The sequence below is a fragment of the Amblyraja radiata genome, chromosome 2, assembly GCF_010909765.2.
Source record: "Amblyraja radiata isolate CabotCenter1 chromosome 2, sAmbRad1.1.pri, whole genome shotgun sequence".
NCBI lineage: Eukaryota > Metazoa > Chordata > Chondrichthyes > Rajiformes > Rajidae > Amblyraja > Amblyraja radiata.
In genome coordinates, this window is record NC_045957.1 from 125,777,871 (window position 1) to 125,803,129 (window position 25,259).

At 41.9% G+C, this 25,259-nt stretch overlaps 1 protein-coding gene across 1 annotated transcript in view; it reads left to right on the top strand.

The window, feature by feature from the left end:
• Positions 1-738: 738 nt before the first annotated feature.
• The window catches only part of mrc1 (mannose receptor C-type 1), a 139,921-nt gene continuing 115,400 nt past the window's right edge, over positions 739-25,259 (top strand). Inside the window, exons 1-3 of the mRNA XM_033015268.1 lie at positions 739-905; positions 2,953-3,354; positions 15,013-15,183. Coding sequence (XP_032871159.1) covers positions 845-905; positions 2,953-3,354; positions 15,013-15,183 — 634 coding nt within the window. The 5' untranslated portion in view covers positions 739-844. The remainder of the gene's footprint in view (positions 906-2,952; positions 3,355-15,012; positions 15,184-25,259) is intronic.

The window sequence follows — 25,259 nt, forward strand, 5'->3', positions numbered from 1 at the left end:
CCATGCAGCTTCTGCTTCTGTAAACAAAGGCATTCATAGAGTTACTCATGAAAGCAGAGCTAGATTGCATTGCTCACAACAGTTGTGCCTAATGGCTGTGGTTTCTTGCTTACTTTGACCGTTGGATTCCAGGAAAGCCATGCACACTTAGTAAAAGTTTACAGTTGTTAATAATGAGTTGATACCAAATTGAAATGGGCAACCGGCCTTTCGCACAGAGATTGCTCACATGCAGCTTGCTACTCTACAGTTAAGTGGAGGTCAATGGATTTACGAGCTGTTTCCTGATGCGCTGTTACTGTGCATTTAACATCCCTTCTATTCCCAAACGCCAATGTGTCTTGGAGTCAAGTCAGCCCATCATACCTCTGCCGTACTAACCACTGGCGTAGAATAGAAATTGATTTTTTTTAGTTCAATTTATTTTGGTTCTTCTGAGCTCTATACAGAACCTGAAAAGAAGAAGAATCCATGTTGTATGATCCTATGACTCTAAATCATCGAAATATCCCAAAGGCCTTTCTAAAGATGACTTAGATGCACCGAGTTAAAAAAGACTGACCAATTTTGTTGTCAGAATATCTTATGCCCTGTAACAGGGCAAAGAAAGAGAGATGTAAGTATTAAACAAAGCTGATGAAAGCAAATTCTCTCGCCTGGATTCCTGTTATTGCCTGCTTGTCACATGACAGGATATTCTGGCTGGTTATCTGTACTTAACAGCGCGGTTACAGCAAGGAGGAGCACTTGTAACTTTGACTTTCCTTTACCACCAATTACTTTTTTTTCTAGAAAAAGTGAGACCATTTAAAAGCTATTATTGCAAAGAGAAAATTATGAAATTATGAAGTCCGGAATTCTGTTTGCTGCTTTTGTTTGTTTTATGCAAACAGCGAGATGTACAGGTATGGTTTTTACTGACTTTACTGACTTGTGCTGATGTTTATAAATCTAATTGAAACATTCAAATATTTTATTAACTGAGAAAACCTGGGGTGGGTATCTACTTCGGCCCAAATTAGGCGTCACATATAATAACGTTAAAATTCTTACTAGTCGGATAGTTAAATTGAGAGAGTTTACCCAAGTACTGAGGTTTACTGTGCTGAGGGGTCTCTTATGCTGTAAACTTGTATTATTATTCTGTGTGTAACAATGCTTTACCTACGTGAGCAGAAAGACTCATTGTGCAGGAGTCTTGCTCAGTCCATGTGAAGATCTTGGACTTTTAGTACCTTTCTGTGATTTAACAGAGCCAAAAGATATTTATTCATTGGACGTTACTTTAGTTCAACTGCCTCCTCTTGACTGCTGACGCTGTTTAGCAGACGTTGTTTTCACTGTTTAGAACTAAGTTGATGTAAAAATGGACTGCAGGATGATTGACTTCACAGAACAAATTTAACTAAACCACACTTTTATATAATAATGAAGATGAGATCTGAAGATGTAAGATTACAATTTGTTGTGATATATATATAAATATTAAGATAGCAAATGCTGTATGACTGGTCCATTCATCACTCACTCTTTGGGGGGAAAAACACTATTATAATAGGTGTTCAAAAGGGAACTGCAGATGCTGGAATATCGAAGGTACACAAAATTGTTGGGGAAACTCAGCGGGTGCAGCAGCATCTATGGAGCGAAGGAAATAGGCGACGTTTCGGGCCGAAACCCTTCTTCAGACTGATGGACCATTATAATAGGAACTGATCAATGGGATTTTAAATATGCATGGTTCAGCTTACAAAATAACAATGCTTCCTGACATTATTATCAGTGATTCAATATCATCTATGGACTAAACTAGACAAGAGTTTTGAATTAAATGGCAAAAGGTGTTTTACGAATATTAAAGGTTCACCCATAGATTTGGCATAAAGCTCCGCTCATATGGAGGCCATGGGGACGCCTATTAACTTAAGGGGTTGAACAGGCTAGATGCAGGAAGATTATTCCCGATGTTGGGGAAGTCCAGAACTAGGGGTCACAGTTTAAGGATAAGAGGGAAGTCTTTTAGGACCGAGATGAGAAAATCGTTTTTTACACAGAGAGTGGTGAATCTGTGGAATTCTCTGACACAGAAGGTAGTCGAGGCCAGTTCATTGGCTATATTTAAGTGGGAGTTAGATGTGGCCCTTGTGGCTAAAGGGATCAGGGGGTATGGAGAGAAGGCAGGGATGGGATACTGAGTTGGATGATCAGCCATGATCATATCGAATGGCGGTGCAGGCTCGAAGGGCCGAATGGCCTACTCCTGCATCTATTTTCTATGTTTCTATGAAGTGGCATTTTACCAAAAACACACTACTAATATTAGACACAAGGAACTGCCAACGTCGAAATCTTGTATAGAATACAAAGTGCCCTTCTGAGACAGAAGAAGATTCCCGACCTGAACTGTCGCCAATTCATATCCTCCAGAGATGCTGCCTGATCCGCTGAATTATTCCAGCACTTTGTGTCCTACACTATTAACAATCAACCAGTCCAACAACCTTGTGAGCTCCCTTTCAGAGTTGGGAATATTTCTGAAATTTCAGGGCGGAGAATTGATTAAACAGTTGAAGTTAGATTATATGATTTTCCTATTTGGAAACATGGCACAGTGAGCATTGTACGCTGCAAGAATCGGGGTGGAAGATTGCAACCTTCACGTGGTCCGCCCTGTTTCGACTAATGCAATCAACTCGACGTGCACAAACGGAAGATCAAATAGAACAAGTTGTCCAACAACTTTAGGCTGTGCACGCCACACGAAAGAAGAAGAAGAAGAAGTGCAAGAATCGATTTTTGCTTTAAGGTGGTAACTGAAACATGAACATTTTTCATCTTGCCCTGTCTGACACACATCAAGAGTGAATTATTGTGTGTTGGAATTAGGTAAGGGCAAGCAAATGACTGAGATAAGAAGAGAAACATACTCATCAATTCTGCTTTTGTTTTCAGATCCCGACGTCTTTCTGATACATAATGAAAATCATCAGAAGTGTGTCGAAGCGAAAAGTGAACAAATTGTGGAAACAAGTGAATGTGATGCCAATGCAGAGTCACAACAGTTTAGGTGGGGTTCTGGTCAGAGGCTCATGAGTGTCAAGTTCACACTGTGCCTTGGAGTCCTCAGAAAAGCAAACTGGGTACCTGTAGCTCTGTATCAATGCAACGACACCAGCAATCTGCAGAGCTGGATATGCAGGAATGACACCTTGCTGAGTATCGACGGGGCTGATCTCTACTTCAATTATGGAAACAAAAACGAGAAAAATATAATGCTCTACAAAGGATCGGGGGTTTGGAGCAGGTGGAAAATTCATGGCACCCAAAATGATCTTTGCTCAAAACACTATGAAGGTATGTTGAAATATCTAATATTCGCCATTAAAGAGAATATTTGCTGTATTAATGCAATATAATGTATAAATGTGATATTATTCCTTGTGGATAAGAATTAAAAACAAAATGGTACAGGTCCTCCACTGATTTTCCGGCAAAAAATGTACAGCACCTCCTTTAATCCGGCCAAAATTATGAGGGCGAACTTGAAATCCCCCTCCGCCCCCCCCCTCACCTCCCCCCACACCGCCTGGAAGTCAACCCTGAAAATGTGGCACCTAATCCGGGTGTGGCGACCAATCTCGACCTCATCGAGACGTCCTCGCCAATCGCTGGGTTGAATTTGCCTCACTGCCTCACTCTGGAACTCCGACCAGTTTGGAGCCGGCAGATCCGTTTCCATAGCCAGCTTCTGAGGCTGACTTTTCAGGCCGGTACCTCGACTCCTCGGCTGCCTAGGGGGACTGTTCCGGTACAGTTGGACTCCTCTCGGAGGCCGGGACCTCTGTTGGTCTGACAAAACAGATCATCCAGAAAGGCTCTGCAATCAAGGATGCCGTACAATCGTGGCTGGACCTGTAGTAGGCTGTACAACCACTTAGTATTTGCTCTGCAAATACTATTGAATAAAGTCATGGCTAATCTTTTAACTCAAGGCCACATCACTTTTCAATTCTCCTATCCTTACAATCGAAAAATCGGTACACCTTAGCCTTGAGCATTGTGTTTAAGAAGGAACTGCAGATGCTGGAAAATCAAAGGTACACAAAAATGCTGTTAGTGAGGAGGTCTGAAGAAGGGTTTCGGCCCGAAACGTTGCCTATCTCCTTCGCTCCATAGATGCTGCTGCACCCGCTGAGTTTCTCCAGCATTTTTGTGTACCTTGAGCATTGTGGATGAGTACGCATAATGTTACGGGATGGTGAAAACTAAAGATTTGCTTTTAGTTTTCAGTCTAATGGAGATCTGTAATATTAAGTAATTTTGACTGAAATGATCCTCCTCTGCAAATACCCCAAATCTGAAATTTGTTATCTAATCCGTGCAAAACCCTTTGGTTGCATCATCATCCTCAGTCTAACCCAAATTATCCTAAGAAGAATTATGAATGCTTATAGTGGGGATTAATGGATTATCTGTAAAATATGGGTGATGTTACACATGAGGTTTAAAAATTTTTTTTGATAATGGAATATACAAGAGTTGTTGATACAAATAGGATGGCAGGATGTCCATCAACCTGTAAAATCAATTATCATTAACAAACATCTTAACAATGCAGCTCAGGTGGAGAGGGAACAAAAACAATGTCTTATAAATTATTTAGAAAAAAGTATGGGAATTTATTTCCTGATTTACCAAGACAATCAAACAAAGTTCCAGAATTCCTACTCTGGTCTATCTGAGTCCCAACTCCTAATCCATGCTCATATATAGATTAGTCCAAATCGATATGATCTAACTTTGCTTGCCAATCTCAATGTGGAATATTTTTGAAAGCTTTCTGAAATCCAAATATACCACATCCACTTGCTCTCCCTCATGTAGTTTACTAGATACCTCCACAAGGAACTCTGATAGATGTCAAATTTTATTTGCTTTCCATAAATCCACCTTGGCTCAATCACATTGTTATTTTCAATGTATTTTGATATAACATCTTTATGTTATATTTCAGAATTTTTTTGTTTAGTTTAGAAATTTAGTGTGGAAACAGGCCCTTCGGCCCACTAAGTTAATGATCACCCCTACACTAGTTCGACCCGACATACTAGGGATAGTTTACACAAGACAATTAACCTACAAACCTGCACGTCTTTGGAATGAGGGAGGAAATCAAAGCATCTGCAGAAAACCCACCTACAGGGAGAATGTACAAACTCTGTACAGACAGAATTCGTAGTCAGGATCAATCCTGAGTCTCTGGAGCTGGAAGGCAGCAACTCTACTACTGCATCATTCTGCCAGTGCAAGTTCAACAGATCAGTAGTCCCTTGTTTCCTCTCTCCCTCACTTCTTAAGAAACATTCCAGAAGTTGTAGAATTTTGGAACATGAAAACCAGGGATCAATTAACTATATCTGCCATCCGATCCATGGAAATTAACAGTTTTCTGTCTCGTTACCTCTATAGTGGTATTTCTTTATTTGTACTAATTTATTTTTCTTCCTCAAATGCACATAACCCTTGATTCTCCTATATTTTGGGAGTGTTTTTGTGTTGTCAATGAGGCCAAACACAATTTGTTTCCATTTACTTATTCCCACTCCTTATTCCCATTTACATTTTTTCGCATTTCTCTCTCCATATGGGATTGCCATTTGTTCTTGCTAGTTGTTTCCCTTTTAACATAAGTTAAGGGCCTGTCCCACTGTACGAGGTAATTCAAGAGCTCTCCCGAGTTTAAAAAGAAATCAAACTCGTGGTAAGCACGTAGAATGCGGGTACGTCGGAGCTCGGGACGTCTCTTAGCGGCTCGTAACGCTAACGGCAGGTACTCGGGAAACGCGGTAAGCACGTGAAGACTCATGAAGATTTTCCAACATGTTGAAAAATGTCCACGAGAGCCCCGAGTACCTACGAGTGGCTATTACCGTAATTCTCCAAGTTCAAATCAGGGGGAACTCTTGAATTAGCTCGTACAGTGGGACAGCCCCATGAGGAAGCTGCTAAAGCTATTTTATGTTTCTCACTGGTTTATTGACATATTCTGGTTTCCCTTTCTCTATCAATCTCTTGGTAATCCTTCACTGAGCTCTAAAACATTCCCAAACTTCACTTTAAATGCTTTTGTTGTAAGCTTCTTCCATAAATTGAACACTGTCTTTTTCTATGTTTCTATCTCCTGTCCCATGGTTGGACTACCTTTCTTGAGCAAAACATAAAATGCTGGAGGAACTCAATGGGTCAGGCAGCATCTGTGGAGAAAATGTCAGATGACATTTTTGGTCGGGACCCTTCTTCAGATCAGCGGAGAAAAAAATTGCAGAATGGTTTGGAACAAGGAATCTTCAAATTTAAATGACAAAAAAGACAGGCTTAACTGGGGGCCATGATGATACCTTTGATTTGAAAAAAGTGAGCGAGGCAAAAGAGAAATTGTTAAGGTGTGGGCAGAGAGTTGGGAAATGGTGAAGGAGAACGAGTTGAGAAGTAGTGTTGGGGTATGGAGTATGTGTGTCCTGTGTCTCTGGACCGCTGTCTCTGTTCTTCATGTAATCTGCATATCGCCCATTTTCTTTTAACTGCAAGGAATTGCCTTTGCAATATCACACTTTCCTCAGCCTACCACAGCCAATCTGCTCCTCATGCCTTTGCTTATCTCAAAAACCTTAACTTCAGAACTTCTTCTTTTTATTGAGTCCACACCCAAGATTAGAAGTTGTTCAACCAGAGCTGAACACAGTTCTCGGCATCTGCATACAATGGTGTCTGCCTTGTGCTTCTTGTGCGTGGTGGTGGGAAGATTGGTGGAAACAGGGCCGCGATCGACGTGAATGCTCTTTCCTTGATCCCAACTTCAGATTAAAGTCCATCACTTTTAAATTTAGTGTAAAATTCTCTCATGGACAATCTTTCCTAGGAATCCCATTACAAGGTTATTAGGCGGTCCTTTCTTGGTGCTCTGCTCTGCATCTAAAATGACTTAATATAGACACAAAATGCTGGAGTAACTCAGCGAGTGAGGCAGCATCTCTGGAGAAAAGACCAAAGAAGGGTCTCGACCCAAAACATCACCTATTCCTTTTCTCCTGAGATACTGCCTGACCCGCTGAGTTACTCCAGTATTTTGTGTCTATCTTTGGCGTAAACCAGCATCTGCAGTTCCTTCCTACACATCTAAAATGACTTGTTCTCTTGCTTACTCCTCAATGTACTGGAAATCCATCTCATAAATATTCCTGGAATTAACACTTTCTTTTGTCAATACCAATTTGATTTGCTCATTTATGCATAGATTAAATGATAGTTTTATGATTAACCTATTGGCCTTGTAATGTGCTTCTCCAATTTCCACACTTGCATCAGGCCTGACATCATTGAGTCATATAAATAACTCTAACCAAAACTACCCACCACCCACTAATCACCTGTTCCACCCAAACAGATAATAATTCTGCAGCGTGGTCGGGTAAGATAAGTTCCTTTCCAACCATTGCACTGATGTAACTCACCTCCTCTTTTTTGCATCTCTTTTCTATATGTCACGTACATTTGGCTATTTAGTTCCCCTTTTATTACTATGTTTATCTATTAATAATTACATCATGGGTATCTTCAGCTATTTATACCTTTAATTGTTTTGTTCGTTGTGATGCAGTATGCATTTAGATAGGGTGACTATAGGTTTGATACTTTCATCCTATTTTCTGTTTACTTTTGCTTCCACTGCCTCATCCTATTTTCTGTTAACTTTTGCTTCCACTGCCTATTTACTTTGCATGCTTTGGTTTTAACTTCCACTTTCTGCTTTGTTTGTCTCTATCCGGACTCTCAAGTCCCTGCACCCCATGTTCTTCTTGTTTAAACTCTCGCCAAGAGCACTTGGTGTCCTCTGCAAGGATCTGGATCCGGGAGCTACTCGAAACGTTCATCAGGTCAGGAGGCTTTGTAGTAAGAGAAAAAATTATTTAATATTGTAGGCTGATAACATTTTATAAGACGAGCAGAATCTTTTTCCCTGGGTGGACAGATCCAACACTGGAGGGTATAAGCGTAAGGTGAGAGGGGGAAATTTAATGGAGATGTGCAGGCTATGTTTTTACACAGAGAGTAATTGAGGCCTGGAATGCATTGCCTGGGGTGGTGGTGGAGCAGATACTATAGTGGTGTTTAAGAGGCTTTTGGATAGGCACTTGGAAGTCAGAGAATAGAGGGATATGGATAATGCACAGACAGATGAGATCAGTTTGACGCGGCATTACGAGCCGAAGGACCTATTCCTGTGCTATATTCTTCTATGCTCTAAGAACTGTAAATTGTCCCCTAGTGTTCAGGGAGTGGATGTGAAAGTGGGATAACATAGAACTTGTATGTATAGGTCGATGCTGGGTATGGACTTGGTGGGCCAAAGAGTCAGTTACCAAGCTATATATCTAAAATATCTTTGGACTGGTGAATTCAGGAGGAACTTTACATAGAATTTCTAAAAAGTTTTGTAGGGCTCACTTCCTATGATTATCAATTTATAAATTCATAGAACATAGAAAATAATAGCTCCGGAACATGCCCTTTGGCCCCCAATGTCTGCATCAAACATGATGTCAAGCTAAACTAATGTCATCTGCTTGCATATGATCCATATACCTCCATTCCTTGCACATCCATGTGCCTATCTAAAAACCTCTTTTTCTTTTGTTTTAACAGAAATAAGCCTAGTTTTTGTTTGGAGGTTATCTCAGTCTTTTTTCCCCTATAATTATTGGAATTTCCAGAGCTTTGCAACATAAACCATTTTCGTTTAATTAATGAAAGTAATAAGTAAATGTCTCTGAAGTAGCACAGCTGACTCCATTAACGTTCAAAGTGCATGTCATTAATCGTGTGATCCATTTAAAATTATATTCAAAGTTAACTGAAGCGATCATCTGCCTTCCAATAATTGCTGAATTTGAAGTGTAAATTTAATTGGAAGTACTTTAAGTGAACTGAAAACGACAGGTTTTTATGTTGCTAGTTCTAACAGTTTCAGTAGGGAATAGGAAGATCATGAATGAGAATAAGAGAGAGGGCTTCTATCATGGTGCTAACACATAAGGATAGCTCAGCTGTTGCATTAAGGAAAAATAATGCAACAGCGAATGGTATGTTAGCTTTCATAGCAAAAGGATTTGAGTATAGGAGCAGGGAGGTTCTACTGCAGTTGTACAGGGTCTTGGTGAGACCACACCTGGAGTATTGCGTACAGTTTTGGTCTCCAAATCTGAGGAAGGACATTATTGCCATAGAGGGAGTGCAGAGAAGGTTCACCAGACTGATTCCTGGGATGTCAGGACTGTCTTATGAAGAAAGACTGGATAGACTTGGTTTATACTCTCTAGAATTTACGAGATTGAGAGGGGATCTTATAGAAACTTATAAAATTCTTAAGGGGTTGGACAGGCTAGATGCAGGAAGATTGCTCCCGATGTTGGGGAAGTCCAGGACAAGGGGTCACAGCTTAAGGATAAGGGGGAAATCCTTTAAAACCGAGATGAGAAGAACTTTTTTCTCACAGAGAGTGGTGAATCTCTGGAACTCTCTGCCACAGAGGGTAGTCGAGGCCAGTTCATTGGCTATATTTAAGAGGGAGTTAGATGTGGCCCTTGTGGCTAAGGGGATCAGAGGGTATGGAGAGAAGGCAGGTACGGGATACTGAGTTGGATGATCAGCTATGATCATATTGAATGGCGGTGCAGGCTCGAAGGGCCGAATGGCCTACTCCTGCACCTAATTTCTATGTTTCTAAAGATAAGGAATTGCAACAGAAATGGCACAAACTTATGATGCACATTATACTATAAACCATGGGGATGTGGGAAAAGGGAAATTATTTATAACAGGGCGATGCTCAGATACAACATAGAAAATGGCCATTCGGCCCACAACGTTCATGCCAACTAGTGGGCAAGCATCTGTATTAATCCTATCTTGCAGCACTTGGCCCATACTCTTCATGCCTAGGTGATTTAACTGCTCATCTAGACACTTCTTAAATGTTATCAGCTATTTTGTTTCTAAAACTCTCTTTAGATTAATTTTGTTCATTATTGTCACATGTACTGAGGTAAAGGGGAAAGCTTTTGTTGCATGCTATCCAGTCAGTGAAAAGACGAATCACGATTACAATCAAGCCGTCCACAGTATACAGATACAGGATAAAGGGTATAACGTTTAGTACAAGATAAAGTCCAGTAATGTCCAATTAGAGTTAGTCTGAGGATCTCCAATGAAGTAGATAGTACCTTACAACTGCTCTCTAGTTGGTGATAGGATGGTTCAGCTGCCTGATAACAGCTGGGAAGAAACTGCCCCTGAGTCTGGAGGTGTGCATTTTCACACTTCTTTTTTGTTTTTATTTTTTTTTACACATGAGGTGCAGGAGTAGGCCATTCGGCCCTTCGAGCCAGCACCACCATTCAATGTGATCATGGCTGATCATCCCCAATCAGTACCCCGTTCCTGCCTTCTCCCCATATCCCCTGACTCCGCTATTTTTTAAGAGCCCTATCTAGCTCTTTCTAGAAAGCATCCAGAGAACCTGCCTCCACCGCCCTCTGAGGCAGAGAATTCCACAGACTCACCACTCTCTGTGAGAAAAAGTGTTTCCTCGTCTCCGTTCTAAATGGCTTACTCCTTATTCTTAAACTGTGGCCCCTGGTTCTGGACTCCCCCAACATCGGGAACATGTTTCCTGCCTCTAGTGTGTCCAAGCCCCTTCAGCTTTGCAAGCCTGAGGTTCATTCCAGGCCACTGCTGATCTCTGCTCTCACTGCTGCATTAGGGAAATGAGACAAGCTTCACACTGACAGAGAGAAGATATCATCCACTTTTCCATCGGCACAGGAGGAGTCCTGAGAGTTTGATAATGGTGCAGCATTTTTCTGACAGCAGGCATTCAGGGACATCTCTCTCGCTCTCACACAAAGCATAAAAAATAAAGCAGAAGGTAGATAAAAATGCTGGAGAAACTCAGTGGGTGAAGCAGCATCTATGCAGCGAAGGAATAGGTGATGTTTCGGGTCGAGACCCTTCTTCAGACGTCTGAAGAAGGGTCTCTACCCGAAACGTCACCTATTCCTTCGTTCCATAGATGCAGCCTCACCCGCTGAGTTTCTCCAGCATTTTTATCTACCTTCGATTTTTCCAGCATTTGCAGTTCTTTCTTCAAAATAAAGCAGAAGTAAGTTTGCTCTGCCATTCAATAATATCATAGCATAGGTTTTTAACATTGCTTGGAATGATTGTGGCACTTAGGAGGCTCTGGGATAGGCACATGTATATACAGGGAATGGAGGGATATGGATAACATGCAGGCAGAGGAGATTAGATCCAGTTCAGTGCGGACATTGCAGGTCGAAGGGCCTGTTCCTGTGCTGCATTGTTCTGTATTCTATGTTGTAACTCAGTGCCACTTTCCTGCATGTCCTCGTCTCCCCTGATTCTGTTTTGTCCCCCTCCCCATCCCCTCTCATTGTTTAACATTGCATCCCATTGCAAAATACTCCTTTTGCTGAATAAGCATTTTTTTGTGTGTGGTGGTTTGTTACTTTCATAGATTCTTGCAAAGATTACAGCATGATTCATTAAAGGTTCAGATGCTGCAATTAGTTAGGAAAGCTGACAGACTGTTCATATTGTAGAAACAAGGAACTGCAGGTTGTGACGTCAGCCTAAACACGGGCCACTCATGCTCGAACCCTCGTCAGGAGATACGAGGGCGGGCACGTCACGTCATGGGCTAGAGGGAGTGTCCTGGTACTTAAGGTCTCTCACCTCGAGATCTTGATGAGTCGACAGGTAGCTGAGCCCGACATAACAACCTCGCTCAGCTACAGCAACATTGGATTATAGTTAGCGCACCAACCTAAACTGTTACCACTGAATAAACAAGTCTTTCAACCGGCCTGACGTCTCACCTTTATTCACCACGTATGGTGCCGCTACAAGGTACTGGCTTACTAAAGAAGACACAGAATGCTGGAGTAGTTCAGCGGGCCAGGCAGCATCTCAGGGGAACATGGATAAACTACATTTTGGGCCAGGACTCTTCTTCAGAGTCTGTTAACATTTAATGTTGGGCAAATACAAATGTTGGGAGGATATTCTTCAATTAGTTAAGGCATTGTTGAGCATACATCTAGATTACTGTGTGTAATAGCCATATCCTTACTTGGGGAACAATATTAATTTCCAGTGAGCGGTTCAAGGCAAAAAACGAGAATCAGTGGATTTCTTATGTGGAGAGGAGAGGATCACTGCTAGCTGTGTTCCCCTGTCACAGGTTTGAGGAAGACTGAGTCACTGAGACAAATCTGAGAACAAAACTGCGACCATTTGGTAAAGATTGAGCTGCTGGGAGAAAGACCCGTAGGTTTGTAGGTTATAGGTTTGTAGGTTAATTAACCTCTGTAGATTGTCGCTGGTGTACCATAATAGGACTAGTGTACAGGTCCTGGTGGGGCAAAAGGCCTGTATCCATGCTTTATCTCTAAACTAAACTAAAGATGATTTTTTTTAAATTGATGAGTCTTTGAAAGTCTCTTCCTCAAAGGGTGGTGGTGGCAGAGTCTTTTAATATCTTTAATGTAATGGAGATAAGTACTTGTTAAGCACGGGTGAATGAATATTAACAGAGCTAGTCACACTGGCTTGCGCCTGGCCCACATCTATCTTCTGTACACTGCAGTTGTACAGGGTCTTGGTGAGACCACACCTGGAGTATTGCGTACAGTTTTGGTCTCCAAATCTGAGGAAGGACATTATTGCCATAGAGGGAGTGCAGAGAAAGTTCACCAGACTGATTCCTGGGATGTCAGGACTGTCTTATGAAGAAAGACTGGATAGACTTGGTTTATACTCTAGAATTTAGGAGATTGAGAGGGGATCTTATAGAAACTTACAAAATTCTTAAGGGGTTGGACAGGCTAGATGCAGGAAGATTGCTCCCGATGTTGGGGAAGTCCAGGACAAGGGGTCACAGCTTAAGGATAAGGGGGAAATCCTTTAAAACCGAGATGAGAAGAACATTTTTCACACAGAGAGTGGTGAATCTCTGGAACTCTCTGCCACAGAGGGTAGTCGAGGCCAGTTCATTGGCTATATTTAAGAGGGAGTTAGATGTGGCCCTTGTGGCTAAGGGGATCAGAGGGTATGGAGAGAAGGCAGGTACGGGATACTGAGTTGGATGATCAGCCATGATCATATTGAATGGCGGTGCAGGCTCGAAGGGCCGAATGGCCTACTCCTGCACCTAATTTCTATGTTTCTATGTTTCTATGTTTATGCTTCCCAATCCATTATATAAAATTCTAGATGAAAGTAAAAGATATTAGAAACTTTAAATGTAAAAAAAACTGCAGATGCAGCAAATTTGACATAAAATGAAGTGCTAGAAATATTTGTGTTAGGCAACAAGACGGGAGAGAGAAACATAGTTTACTTTTTGTGTCAAAAGTTCATCAAACTGAAACATTTATTCTGATTCTCTCTCCACAGAAGCTGCCAGTCCTAATAAATATTTCCATATCATTGACCAAATATGTGTTAATAACAGGCAGACGGGTAAAGGTGAATCGTATTGGCAGAGTTAATGCCCTTTAACGTGCTATTCCTAATTTTTAAATCCATGTTGCATTTGTGAGGGAAGGTGTGTTTTGTAAATCGCACACCAAGTTCCAATCTTGTACTCAAAAATCCCAGATTTACCGAGGGAATTTCAATGGTGAAGCCCAACCCTGTTGAGAATTCTAAACATGTGCGCCAGGAAATTGTCGTTTAGGTCCTGCGACAGATAAAATCTGATGTGGGACCTGAGACCGCAAAATTCCAATTTGAAGCGGAGGCCTTTGGATATGAAGTTATTTTAAGACTTATTGCAGAGCTGTTACATGTTTTTAATTCCTTGTATATAAAGTATATAAAATTATGAGGCACATATAGGGTAGATAGAGTAGAGTAGGGTAGATGTTCAGAACATCTCGTACCAGGGTACAAATGCCAAAGGCAAAATGGCAAAGGTTTAGGGTGAGTGGGCAATGGGTTAATGTGAGAGGGGCAAAGATTAAAGGAGATATGCTGTGCTATTTTTTTACACAGAGAGTAGTGGGTGCCTGGAACATACTGCCAGGGGTGGTGGTGGAGGCAGGAACAATAGTGGGATTTAAGAGGCTTTTAAATAAGCACATGGATATGCAGGGAATGGAAGGGATATGGATCATGTGTAGACAGAGAAGATTAGTTTACATTGGCATCGCTTGGCACAGATATTGTGGGCTGCATGGGTGTTTTAGTGTGCTGCTTTTCTATGTTCTATTTCACTACTTGGAGTTACATTTTTAATGATCTCATTTAAAAAATTATTTACCCAATCTTTTGTTGTGCTTAAATATAACTGTATGCCACAGACATTAAAAATTTGTGTTAAATGAATCCCACCTTAGATGGTTGGCAAGATTCAGGGTAAGGATTTCCAGCTGCTAAAACCCCTGTCCCACGGTACGAGTTCATTCCAAGAGTTCCCCCGAGTTTGCCCTGATTCGAACTCAGAGATTTACAGTAATGGCCACTCGTCGGTACTCGGGGCTCTTGTGGACATTTTTCATCGTGTTAAAAAATCTTCACGAATCTTCCCATGCTTACCTGCCGTTAGCGAGTCTTCCCGAGTACCTGCAGTTAGCGCTAAGAGACGTCCCCGAGCTCCGACGTACCCGCTACGTTCATTCTCCGTGCTTACCACGAGTTTGATTTTTTTTAAACTCGGGAGAGCTCTTGGAATGAACGCGTACAGGGCCCTAAAGCTAACAGGGAGATTTCCCTTTGCACTGCTATCAAGACACTGATGATGCCTTGAGTGGGAAGGTAGGTTTTTCTCATCTGGACCTAGTGTGGAAAGAGCATGGGATTGATTCTAACATCATGTGATTTAACACAGAGATTTAAGTAAATCAGTTCTGGAAAATCTTCTTTCCCTTTCAGATTTATTTACAATATACGGAAATTCAAATGGACAACCCTGTGTAATTCCTTTCAAATATTCAAAGACGTGGTATACAAAGTGTACAAAAGAGGGCAGAACGGACGGGAATCTTTGGTGCGCAACTACCTCGGACTATGCGGATCACAAGTGGGGCATTTGTCCCAGAAAATGTAAGTTTGACTATGATTCTATAATTATAAAACTTGAACCATGCTGCCAGTCAATAATAAATAATGGTCACACATCCAGTAACTGCCATTTTTCAGCTTTACCACGCAAGAGAGGCATAAATTACATTGAGCTATTTTGTGCCTCAATTTATACATTTGTGTTGTGTTCTTTACCTGTCCATGTCATCATTGCATTCAGCATTTCTCTGGAGGAGCCTCAAAAATAGTTACAGAATCTAGAAGTAACGGGCCTGTCCCACTTAGGCGATTTTTCAGCGGACTGTCGGCGATTGTCAAGTTGCTGGCAGTCGCCTGAAAAACCGGGAACTGGAACGGCGACTGTCAGAGTGGAACACACACACACTGCAAAGGCGGGAGCCAGGGCAAGCGGGGGAGTGCTGTCTAAAAAATTCCCACGGTGCAAAGCCAAGGTGACACACACCGCGATGAACAGGAAGGTTGGCGCTGTAATTAAGACGGCTAAAACACAGTGTACGGTAAGTCCTTTAAAAGATGGGGGGAGGGGGGGGGGGAAGGGGGGGAGAAGGAGGGAGAAGAAGTGGAGACAACATTTAAGAAGCCAGAGATACACGGCTGTGAAGCTCGGCGGACATTAACATTACCGGTCGGTTTTCCTTGGTTCTGAAAACTACTACTTACCGTTTTTTCCCCCCAATGAGCCAATGAAATTCACCGGTCTGCACTGGATCCAACCTACGAGAACCTCCGAGAACCTTTGACCTCCTGGCAACCCACTCGGACCTCCTTGCGACCCACCTACGGCTCGAGAATTCGAGCTACTCTCCATGGTGACTTCATTCTAGTCGGCGCTAATTTTTCAACATGTTGATAAATTAGCAGCGATCATAATGAGGCTGCGACTAGTTCCCAAAATGTGGGAACTTCTCACGACCATGAAGGCGACTCCCGGCAACCACCTGCGAACATGTGGCGACCATGTGATGACTGCAAAGTCTCCTGCAGTCGCCTAAAAAGTTGCCTCGGTGGAACAGGCCCATTACATTCACTGGAGAAGTTTGTAAATCATTTTTGATCAAAGTCGTAGAGGGATACAGTGTGGAAGTAGGCCCTTTGGCACAACTTGCCCACACTGGCCAGCATGTATCAAAGGTATAAAAGGTATTTTATTAATCACATTCACATACACCCAGGTGTAGTGAAGTGAAATGCTTTTTGCCATTTTGCAGCACACAAAAAAAGAATACAGACATAACACCAATGAGAGTCTTAAACACATAGAACATCCCCCCACAATGGCTCCCACCATGAGGGAAGGCACAAAGTCCAGTCCCCAACCCCAGTTCACCCATAGTCGTGCCCATTGAGGCCTCCACAGTTGCCTCTACGGAGGCCCGATGTTCCAGGCCGTTCTCGGCGGGTGATGTTGCTCCGGCGTCGGGAGAGTCCTCCCAGCGGCCTGGGAACCCTGGAACGGCCGCTTCTGCACTGGAGGCCGCGGCTTCCGAAGCCAACAAGGCCGCGCCGGTTGGAGCTCCACAACTGGCGATCTCATCTAGAGATCCCAGGCTCCCGGTGTAAAGTTCAGCGCCGCAGCCCGCATCTGGTCGCTCCACAGTCCCGCGATGTTTTACCCGGCGGTCTCAGCTCACCGGAGCTCCAGCGCGGCGACCCGGGCAAGGCATCACCCGCTCCGCGATAGTGCTCCAGCGCTGTGCTGCCGCCGAAGCCGTGGTTCTGGGCGGTCCCCGACAGGAAACGCCGCTCCAGGCCCGTTGGTAGGCCGCGAGGACGGGTCGAAGCTGCAGCCCGGAGAAAAGCTGCCTCTCCGACCAGGTAGGGACCCTGAAAGGTAGTTTCCCCCCTTCCCCCCCACATAAAAAAAAGTCTAGACCTCCAACAAAACACTTTGTCTCAGCTACAATAGCCTCACCTGCCAGCATTTGGTCCATATCCCTCCAAACCTCTCCTATCCATAAACCTGTCTAACTGCTTCTTAAATGTTGGGATAGTCCCTGCCTCAACTATCTCCTCAGGAATCCACCATCTGATGCACTTCTTTACAAATCCTAATTTGATCTCCGATTTTGTTCCAATTTCTTCTCAACTACTTTAGAAAATGATACTTTAGAAATACTTCAATGATGCAGATTGAGGGATAGGTATTTATTAAGACATCTCTGTAACATTTTGCTCCTTGAAATCATGTCATGGGATTGTATATAACAACATGTGAAGCAGGCAAAACTTTTAGTGACAGGCATTTTATTCAAAGAGGTAGTTGAGGCAGGTACAGTGGTAACATTTAACTGACGTTACCAACAGAAGGTAACTAAAAAGGCATTATGAGGAGGAAAGATTAAATATGCTGGTAAGCTAACCAATAATATAAAAGAGGATAACAAATGTTTCTTAATTACATCACTGCTTTTATAATCTAGTTCCCTCAAAATGAATGCTAACATCGCATTTGCCTTCCTTACTACCAATTCAACTATCAAATTAACCTTTTGGGAATCCTGCACCAGCACCCCCGAGTCCCTTTACGCCTCTGATTTCTGAATCCTCTCCACATTTAGAAAATAGTATATGCGTTTATTCCTACTCTCAAAGTGTATGGCCGCACACTTTGCTACGCTTTATTCCATCTGCCACTTCTTTGCCCACTCACCCCCTTGTCCAAGCCCCTGCTTCCTCTATACTATATGCCCCTCCACCAAAGGAGTCCTGAAATTTTCCATGCTTCAATTACTCTAAATCTACAGTAGTTGGACCACAGCTAGATTCCCATGCACTGTTCTGACCATGGCATTTCAGGAAAATGTGCTTACACTGCAGAGAACATAGAAGAAATTTGCTGGAACTGGAACATTTTTGCCAAGAGGAAAAAATGATAAGACTGCAGTTGTTTCCTTCGGAGCTTACAAGGCAAAAGGGAGATTTAAACGAGATGTACAAATTTATGAAAGAGCTAGATAGCAAAAGGGTTAAAAGTCAGGCGCCAAAGGCTCAAAGTAATTAGGAGATGGATTACTGTGGAGTTGAGCTATGATGGAAGCCTGGAACTTGCTGCCCGAAGAATTGGTAGAGGCAGACATCCTCAGTACATTTAAAGAACACTTGAGGGTATAATGGAGGAGTTGTGACAGCACGGATATGAATGACTCCTTCTGTGTTATAAATGTTCTAGGATTCCAGGATTCGCAACAATAGTTAATTCATTACGTACAAAATATACTGTGCTAGTGATAGGGCTAGGAGAGGAGCTTCTGGATTCTAATAGCTGAGAAACAATAGTGTAGTCTGGCTGGATCAACAGAGTTTATTTGTGTACCATTGTATGAGTGGAATCTTGCTAACCGAATCCCCAAATATACACCCAGTCCCCATTTGCAACTGGTCTTCCCTTCTCTGAGGTATCCCAAATTGCCTTTGTATCAGTAAGGGTGTCCAGAATGGCTAGAAAGAGAAACTCGTATTCCTTATACTTGAAGTACAAAAAGCTAAACTTGAGACCATTACTAAAACAAAAGTGAGGGGGATGACTGAGAAAAATTGTTGACAAAAGCGACCGCAGATATTGGAATTTGAAGAAGGTTCCTGACCCAAAACGTTGCCTGTCTATTCCCTCCCCAGATGTTGGCTGAACCACTTTGTGTTTTGGAGAAATTGTTCCTGCAAAGAAATTGTTGGGACATTGCTCAAACAAGTGGCAGGTGTATATTCTAAACAAAAATAATAGCATTTGAGAAATAAAATGGAAAAAGGTACCACGCATAAGTTTCTGGATAGCCTTACTTTCACTGTATCATGAGTAAAATGGGCTAAAAAAAAACCCTATCTCTGCATAGAAATTTCTGTAGTGTCATGATACTGTTTCCATTTTAGTTAAGTTTATCTACTCCAGTAGTTCAGTTGTTGCTTCCTGTTTTGTTATTTTGTTGATGATGGATTCAATAAATACCATATGATGTTAAAACGTGGTACCTTATCTCATCTAATCCAGCAAGCAAAGTCATTTGCAACTGCTTTCACTGACACGTCAGAAATTACCTAAAATCGTTTTAGATGCCATTGCTATCATGGTTCAATCTGTGTACCATGTGAGTCAGCACATGAGGTAATTGCTGACATTAAAAGAGAAGCCACGGTCCTTTTATGTGTGAAATGGACCTTTCGCAAATCATCGCCAAATTTGAGTGGTTTACAGCTCTTGACGTTCATTTTTTGTACTCATTAATGAGTAAATTAGGGTTAATAGCACATGCTATTATTGCTAAATGCACAATTCCAGTCCCAGAATGATCCTTGGACACTTGCTAAATGTATAAGCAAGTCAAACATTGGAAATATTAAATATGTCTATGATTTGAAAAAGTAGTGTAAAGGGAAATTTTAGCCAAACACACTCAGAGGTCCTTATCAATATTGCAGGAGCCATTTTTACTAAGCTCACGTGAATAAAAATTCAAACAATTTGTGGTGTTTCATTTTTTTTTAAGTACTTTAACTTATTAGATTGCATTCTCAGGAAAGATACCTATCACTTTTGGCCATTATAGCTATAAATCCAGTTTTCCAGAGTCACCTACTCCAATGAACCCAAGTCAATAAAGCAAATTTAAAATAAATTGATTAAATAAATCTGGAATAATAAATTCTACTCAGTAATGGTGAACATGAAACCGTTGGATTGCTGTAAAGGCCCAGCCATTTTTGCAAATGTTCTACAGGATTTGAAATCTTTGGACAAGCCTAAATGTGGTTCAAGATCCATTGTACTGTCGCTAAATGCCCTCAAAATTACGGAATAAACTCCAGAGCAGCTACAATAACTAATATTGAGAAAAAAACCCATATCTTTGAATGAAGCACTTTGACATGAAAAATGGATAATCATCCCTGTCTGCCGTAGAGTGTCCCCCTCGTCAATATCTTCCTACATGACAATATTAAGGGAAGCTCTCACACAGATGGAAGCAATGGCTTGGTTTCATTGATAAAGCATACATAAAAGAATCTAACTTTCCAGCCAGTCCAAACTTCTGCATCACCATTGTTGGATATATTACCATGGTATGTAGTGGGAATGAATGGCCTTGGAAACTACACTGCCTGCAATATCCAGGTTGCACAATATCTTGACAGGATTATGTATTGTAATTTCTATATTGATTTTAGGTGGAAATTTGGAATTAATTATATAATAACAGTGCATGAGTCAGCTTGCTGCAGTGATTCAATGTAACTCACCAAACCTTCTCAGGGGTCAAACAACAAATTCTAGACCTATCAGCAATGCTCATATTCTACAAACAAATAAACAGAAATTGATATTACTACTCATTCAGATTCAGATTCAGATTCAGATTCAATTTTAATTGTCATTGTCAGTGTACAGTACAGAGACAACGAAATGCATTTAGCATCTCCCTGGAAGAGCGACATAGCAAATTATTTGAATAAATAATAATAAGTGATAATAAGTGTCCGGGGGGTGGGGGGTGATTGGCAGTCACCGAGGTACGTTGTTGAGTATCAAGATTCCCAGTGCAAGTTATATTTTTAATTCCTCATTTGTAGGCAACAGCACTACTCCCATAATATGCATTTCAGGACAATTCTCTCTTCCAGGATTATGGCAGATTAAAATTGAATTTTTGTCCTCTGAATTAATCTGGGCAGATTGGTCTGTTTAATATATCCCAGGAGTGTGGATATGTTTCTGGATTTCATGGGTAATGATAATTGAAGTTGATTCAGTCATGATACAATTGGCCTGATGTAGTCTTTCTTTAATTCACTTATGCTCATTCATTCTTATGAGAGCTTCATCAAGATTACCAGAGAAGAAGAAGAACCATGGTTAGCAAAGGTCTCACCAAAGAAATATCAGCAGTTGGAAGGATTGCTAGGGACTGTGCAATACCTCCCATCTCATTCTTCCTTGACATCCACACTTGGACATTGCAGCAAGTCTACTCCATGTAATAAAGTAATTGAATTATACAGCACACAACCCAGCCCTTTGGCTCAACTTGTCCATAATGTTCAATGTGCCTTCTTGCGTTAATCCCGTTTTGCTGCATTTTTGGCCTGAATCCCTCTAAACCTTTCCTATCCATGAGCTTATCAAATGGATTTTTAAACATTGTAATTGTACATGGCACTATCACTTCCTCTGACAGCCCATTCCATATACCCATCACCTTCCTTGTTGAAATACATGCCTCTCACATCTCCTTAAAATCTCTCCCCTCTCACCTTAAATCTATTCCTTCCACTTTTAGACTCCCTCACCCAGGAAATTAAATTGTGACCATCCCCCGTTTTAGGTTCCCTGTGATTTCATAACCCTCGTTATGGTCACCCCTCAACCTTCTTTGCTCCAGGAAAACCAGTCCCAGTCTCTTATATTAAGCCTTCCTGTTCCAGCAACTGCTGTGAATCTGTTCTTGTCACCCGTCTAGCTTAATCATATATACAAACACCAGAACCGCACATACAGCACGATAGGAAGGATGTGAATTAGCTAGAGAGGATGCGGCATCACCAATGTTCTACACAACTGTAACATGATGTCCCATGATTTTAACTTTCCCTATATAAATCATGACCATGTTTAGGACAGTCTTATAGAAACATAGAAACATAGAAAATAGGTGCAGGAGTAGGCCATTTGGCCCTTCGAGCCTGCACCGACATTCATGGTTGATCATCCAAAATCAGTACCCCGTTCCTGCTTTTTCCCCATATCCCTTGATTCCTTTAGCTCTAAGAGCTAAATCTAACTCCCTCTTGATAGAAACAAGTCATAATCCTGCGGATGGTAGCTTCGCACCATTGACTCCTCATCCAAGCACATACACCAAATGTACGAACCTGCGGCTCCTCATGTACTGAGCAGGATTACTATTGCAACAACGCATCATCAGTAGGGTAAAACGAGCTTGTCTCACAATGGTCGAATTTTATCTAATGCTTTTCATTTGATGCCAACATTAAAGTAAATATATTTACTGGTGCTTCTGGGTTAGCTGTTGTTGGCCATTGATTTTGTGTGCTTGGAGTCATAGAGTGATACAGCATGGAAAAAGGCCCTTCGGACAACACCGACCAACATGTCACATCTACAGTAGTCCCACCTGCCTGCGTTTAACCCATATCCCTCTAAACGTCCTATCCATATACATGTCTAATTGTTTCCTAAACGTTGCACTATTCTCTGCCTCAACTATCTGCTCTGGCAGCTTGTTCCTTGGTCAGCATTGGCAAGATGGGCTGAATGGCCTGTTTCTATGCTTTAGACTTTAGAGATATGGTGCAGAAATAGGCCCTTCGGTCCACTAAGTCCAGGCCGATCAGTGATCACCACGTACACTAACACTATCCAACACACTAGTTTTAGTTTTAGTGTGGTTTATTGTCACATGTAGCGAGATCTTTGGAGTGTGGGAAGAAATTGGAGCACTTGGAGAAAACCCACACAGTAACAGGGAGAAGGTACAAACTCCATACAAACTGCACCCATAGTCAGGATCAAATCTGGGTCTCTAGCTCCGAAAGTCAACAGCTCTATCACTGCACCATTGTGCTGCCCTGTGCTAACCATATAACCATATAACAATTACAGCACGGAAACAGGCCATCTCGGCCCTACAAGTCCGTGCCGAACAATTATTTTCCCTTAGTCCCACCTGCCTACACTCATACCATAACCCTCCATTCCCTTCTCATCCATATGCCTATCCAATTTATTTTTAAATGATACCAACGAACCTGCCTCCACCACTTCCACTGGAAGCTCATTCCACACCGCTACCACTCTCTGAGTAAAGACGTTCCCCCTCATGTTACCCCTAAACTTCTGTCCCTTAATTCTGAAGTCATGTCCTCTTGTTTGAATCTTCCCTATTCTCAAAGGGAAAAGCTTGTCCACATCAACTCTGTCTATCCCTCTCATCATTTTCAAGTTCAAGTTCAAGTGAGTTTATTGTCATGTGTCCCTGTATAGGACAATGAAATTCTTGCTTTGCTTAAGCACACAGAAAATAGTAGGCATTTACTACAAAACAGATAAATGTGTCCATATACCATGATATAAATATATACACACATGAATAAATAAACTGATAGTGCAAATAACAGAAAGTGGTTGGTAATAATCAGAGTTTTGTCCGAGCCAGGTTTAATAGCCTGATGGCTGAGGGGAAGTAATTATTCCTGAACCTGGTTGTTGCAGTCTTCAGGCTCCTGTACCTTCTACCTGAAGGTAGCAGGGAGATGAGTGTGTGGCCAGGATGGTGTGGGTCTTTGATGATACTGCCAGCCTTTTTGAGGCAGCGACTGCGATAAATCCCCTCGATGGAAGGAAGGTCAGAGCCGATGATGGACTGGGCAGTGTTTACTACTTTTTGGAGTCTTTTCCTCTCCAGGGCGCTCAAATTGCCGAACCAAGCCACGATGCAACCGGTCAGCATGCTCTCGACTGTGCACCTGTAGAAGTTAGAGAGAGTCTTCCTTGACAATCCGACTCTCCGTAATCTTCTCAGAAAGTAGAGGCGCTGATGTGCTTTTTTGATGATTGCATTAGTGTTCTCGGACCAGGAAAGATCTTCAGAGATGTGCACGCCCAGGAATTTGAAGCTCTTGACCCTCTTAAAGACCTCTATCAAGTCCCCCCTTAACCTTCTGCGCTCCATAGAATAAAGAATAAAGACCTAACTTATTCAACCTTTCTCTGTAACTTAGTTGTTGAAACCCAGGCAACATTCTAGTAAATCTCCTTTGTACTCTCTCTATTTTGTTGACATCCTTCCTATAATTGGGCGACCAAAATTGTACATCATACTCCAGATTTGGTCTCACCAATGCCTTGTACAATTTTAACATTACATCCCAGCTTCTATACTCAATGCTCTGATTTATAAAGGCTAGCATACCAAAAGCTTTCTTTACCACCCTGTCTATATGAGATTCCACCTTCAAGGAACTATGCACGGTTATTCCCAGATCCCTCTGTTCAACTGCATTCTTCAATTCCCTACCATTTACCATGTACGTCCTATTTTGATTTGTCCTGCCAAGGTGTAGCACCTCACATTTATCAGCATTAAACTCCATCTGCCATCTTTCAGCCCATTCTTCCAAATGGCCTAAATCACTCTGTAGACTTTGGAAATCCTCTTCATTATCCACAACACCCCCTATCTTGGTATCATCTGCATACTTACTAATCCAATTTACCACACCTTCATCCAGATCATTGATGTACATGACAAACAACAAAGGACCCAACACAGATCCCTGAGGCACCCCACTAGTCACCTGCCTCCAACCCGACAAACTGTTTGCTTCAATGAATCTATAGTTAGTTGCTATAACTGAGCCTGTTCAAATTTATTTTCAATGTGACTATTTTTCCTGTCTCTAGAGCTTTCTCTGGCAGCTTGTTCCATATATGAACCACTCTCTGGGTGAAGGAACTGTGTTTCTTTTAAAGCTTTGCCATTTCACGTTAAGCCTTTGCCCTTTAATTCTGGGCTCCTCTATCCTTGGAAGAAGGCCATGACCACTTCCCTTATCTTTATCTCTCTTATGATTTTGTATACCTCATCAAGTAATGAAGACTGTAGTGAGTGTTTCTCTATGTGAGCAAATACCTTCAATGGTTGAGAGGTTGCAACTGTGAGCGAGGAATGAGATGTGAGATTGCTGAGGTAAAAGAAAGTGCGTTGTTATGGTGATGATGCTGTGGCAGATTAGAATTGTGATACTGGGATAATTAAATGTATGGTTTTGGGTTCAGGCCTGTACGGCCTCACTGCTTGTACTTATCTCCCAAGTTACCATCTCCACCTTTATCCAGGCACTGACTAATGGAGGAAGCAGAAATACAGTGTAGCTGCATTTCCAAATGTGCAACACCTCCCCTGTAGCTGTCATGCTTGGTGCTTGGTTGTCTCTTAGATTTTGCTCTCAGCAGTGGTTGGAATGTGTCTCGGACTCAATGGCTATTCCCCTTTAAGAGTTGGAGGAAGGACATTGATTGATTACAGCAGATGTGTGATTCTCATATGATCACTCACGTTTAAATG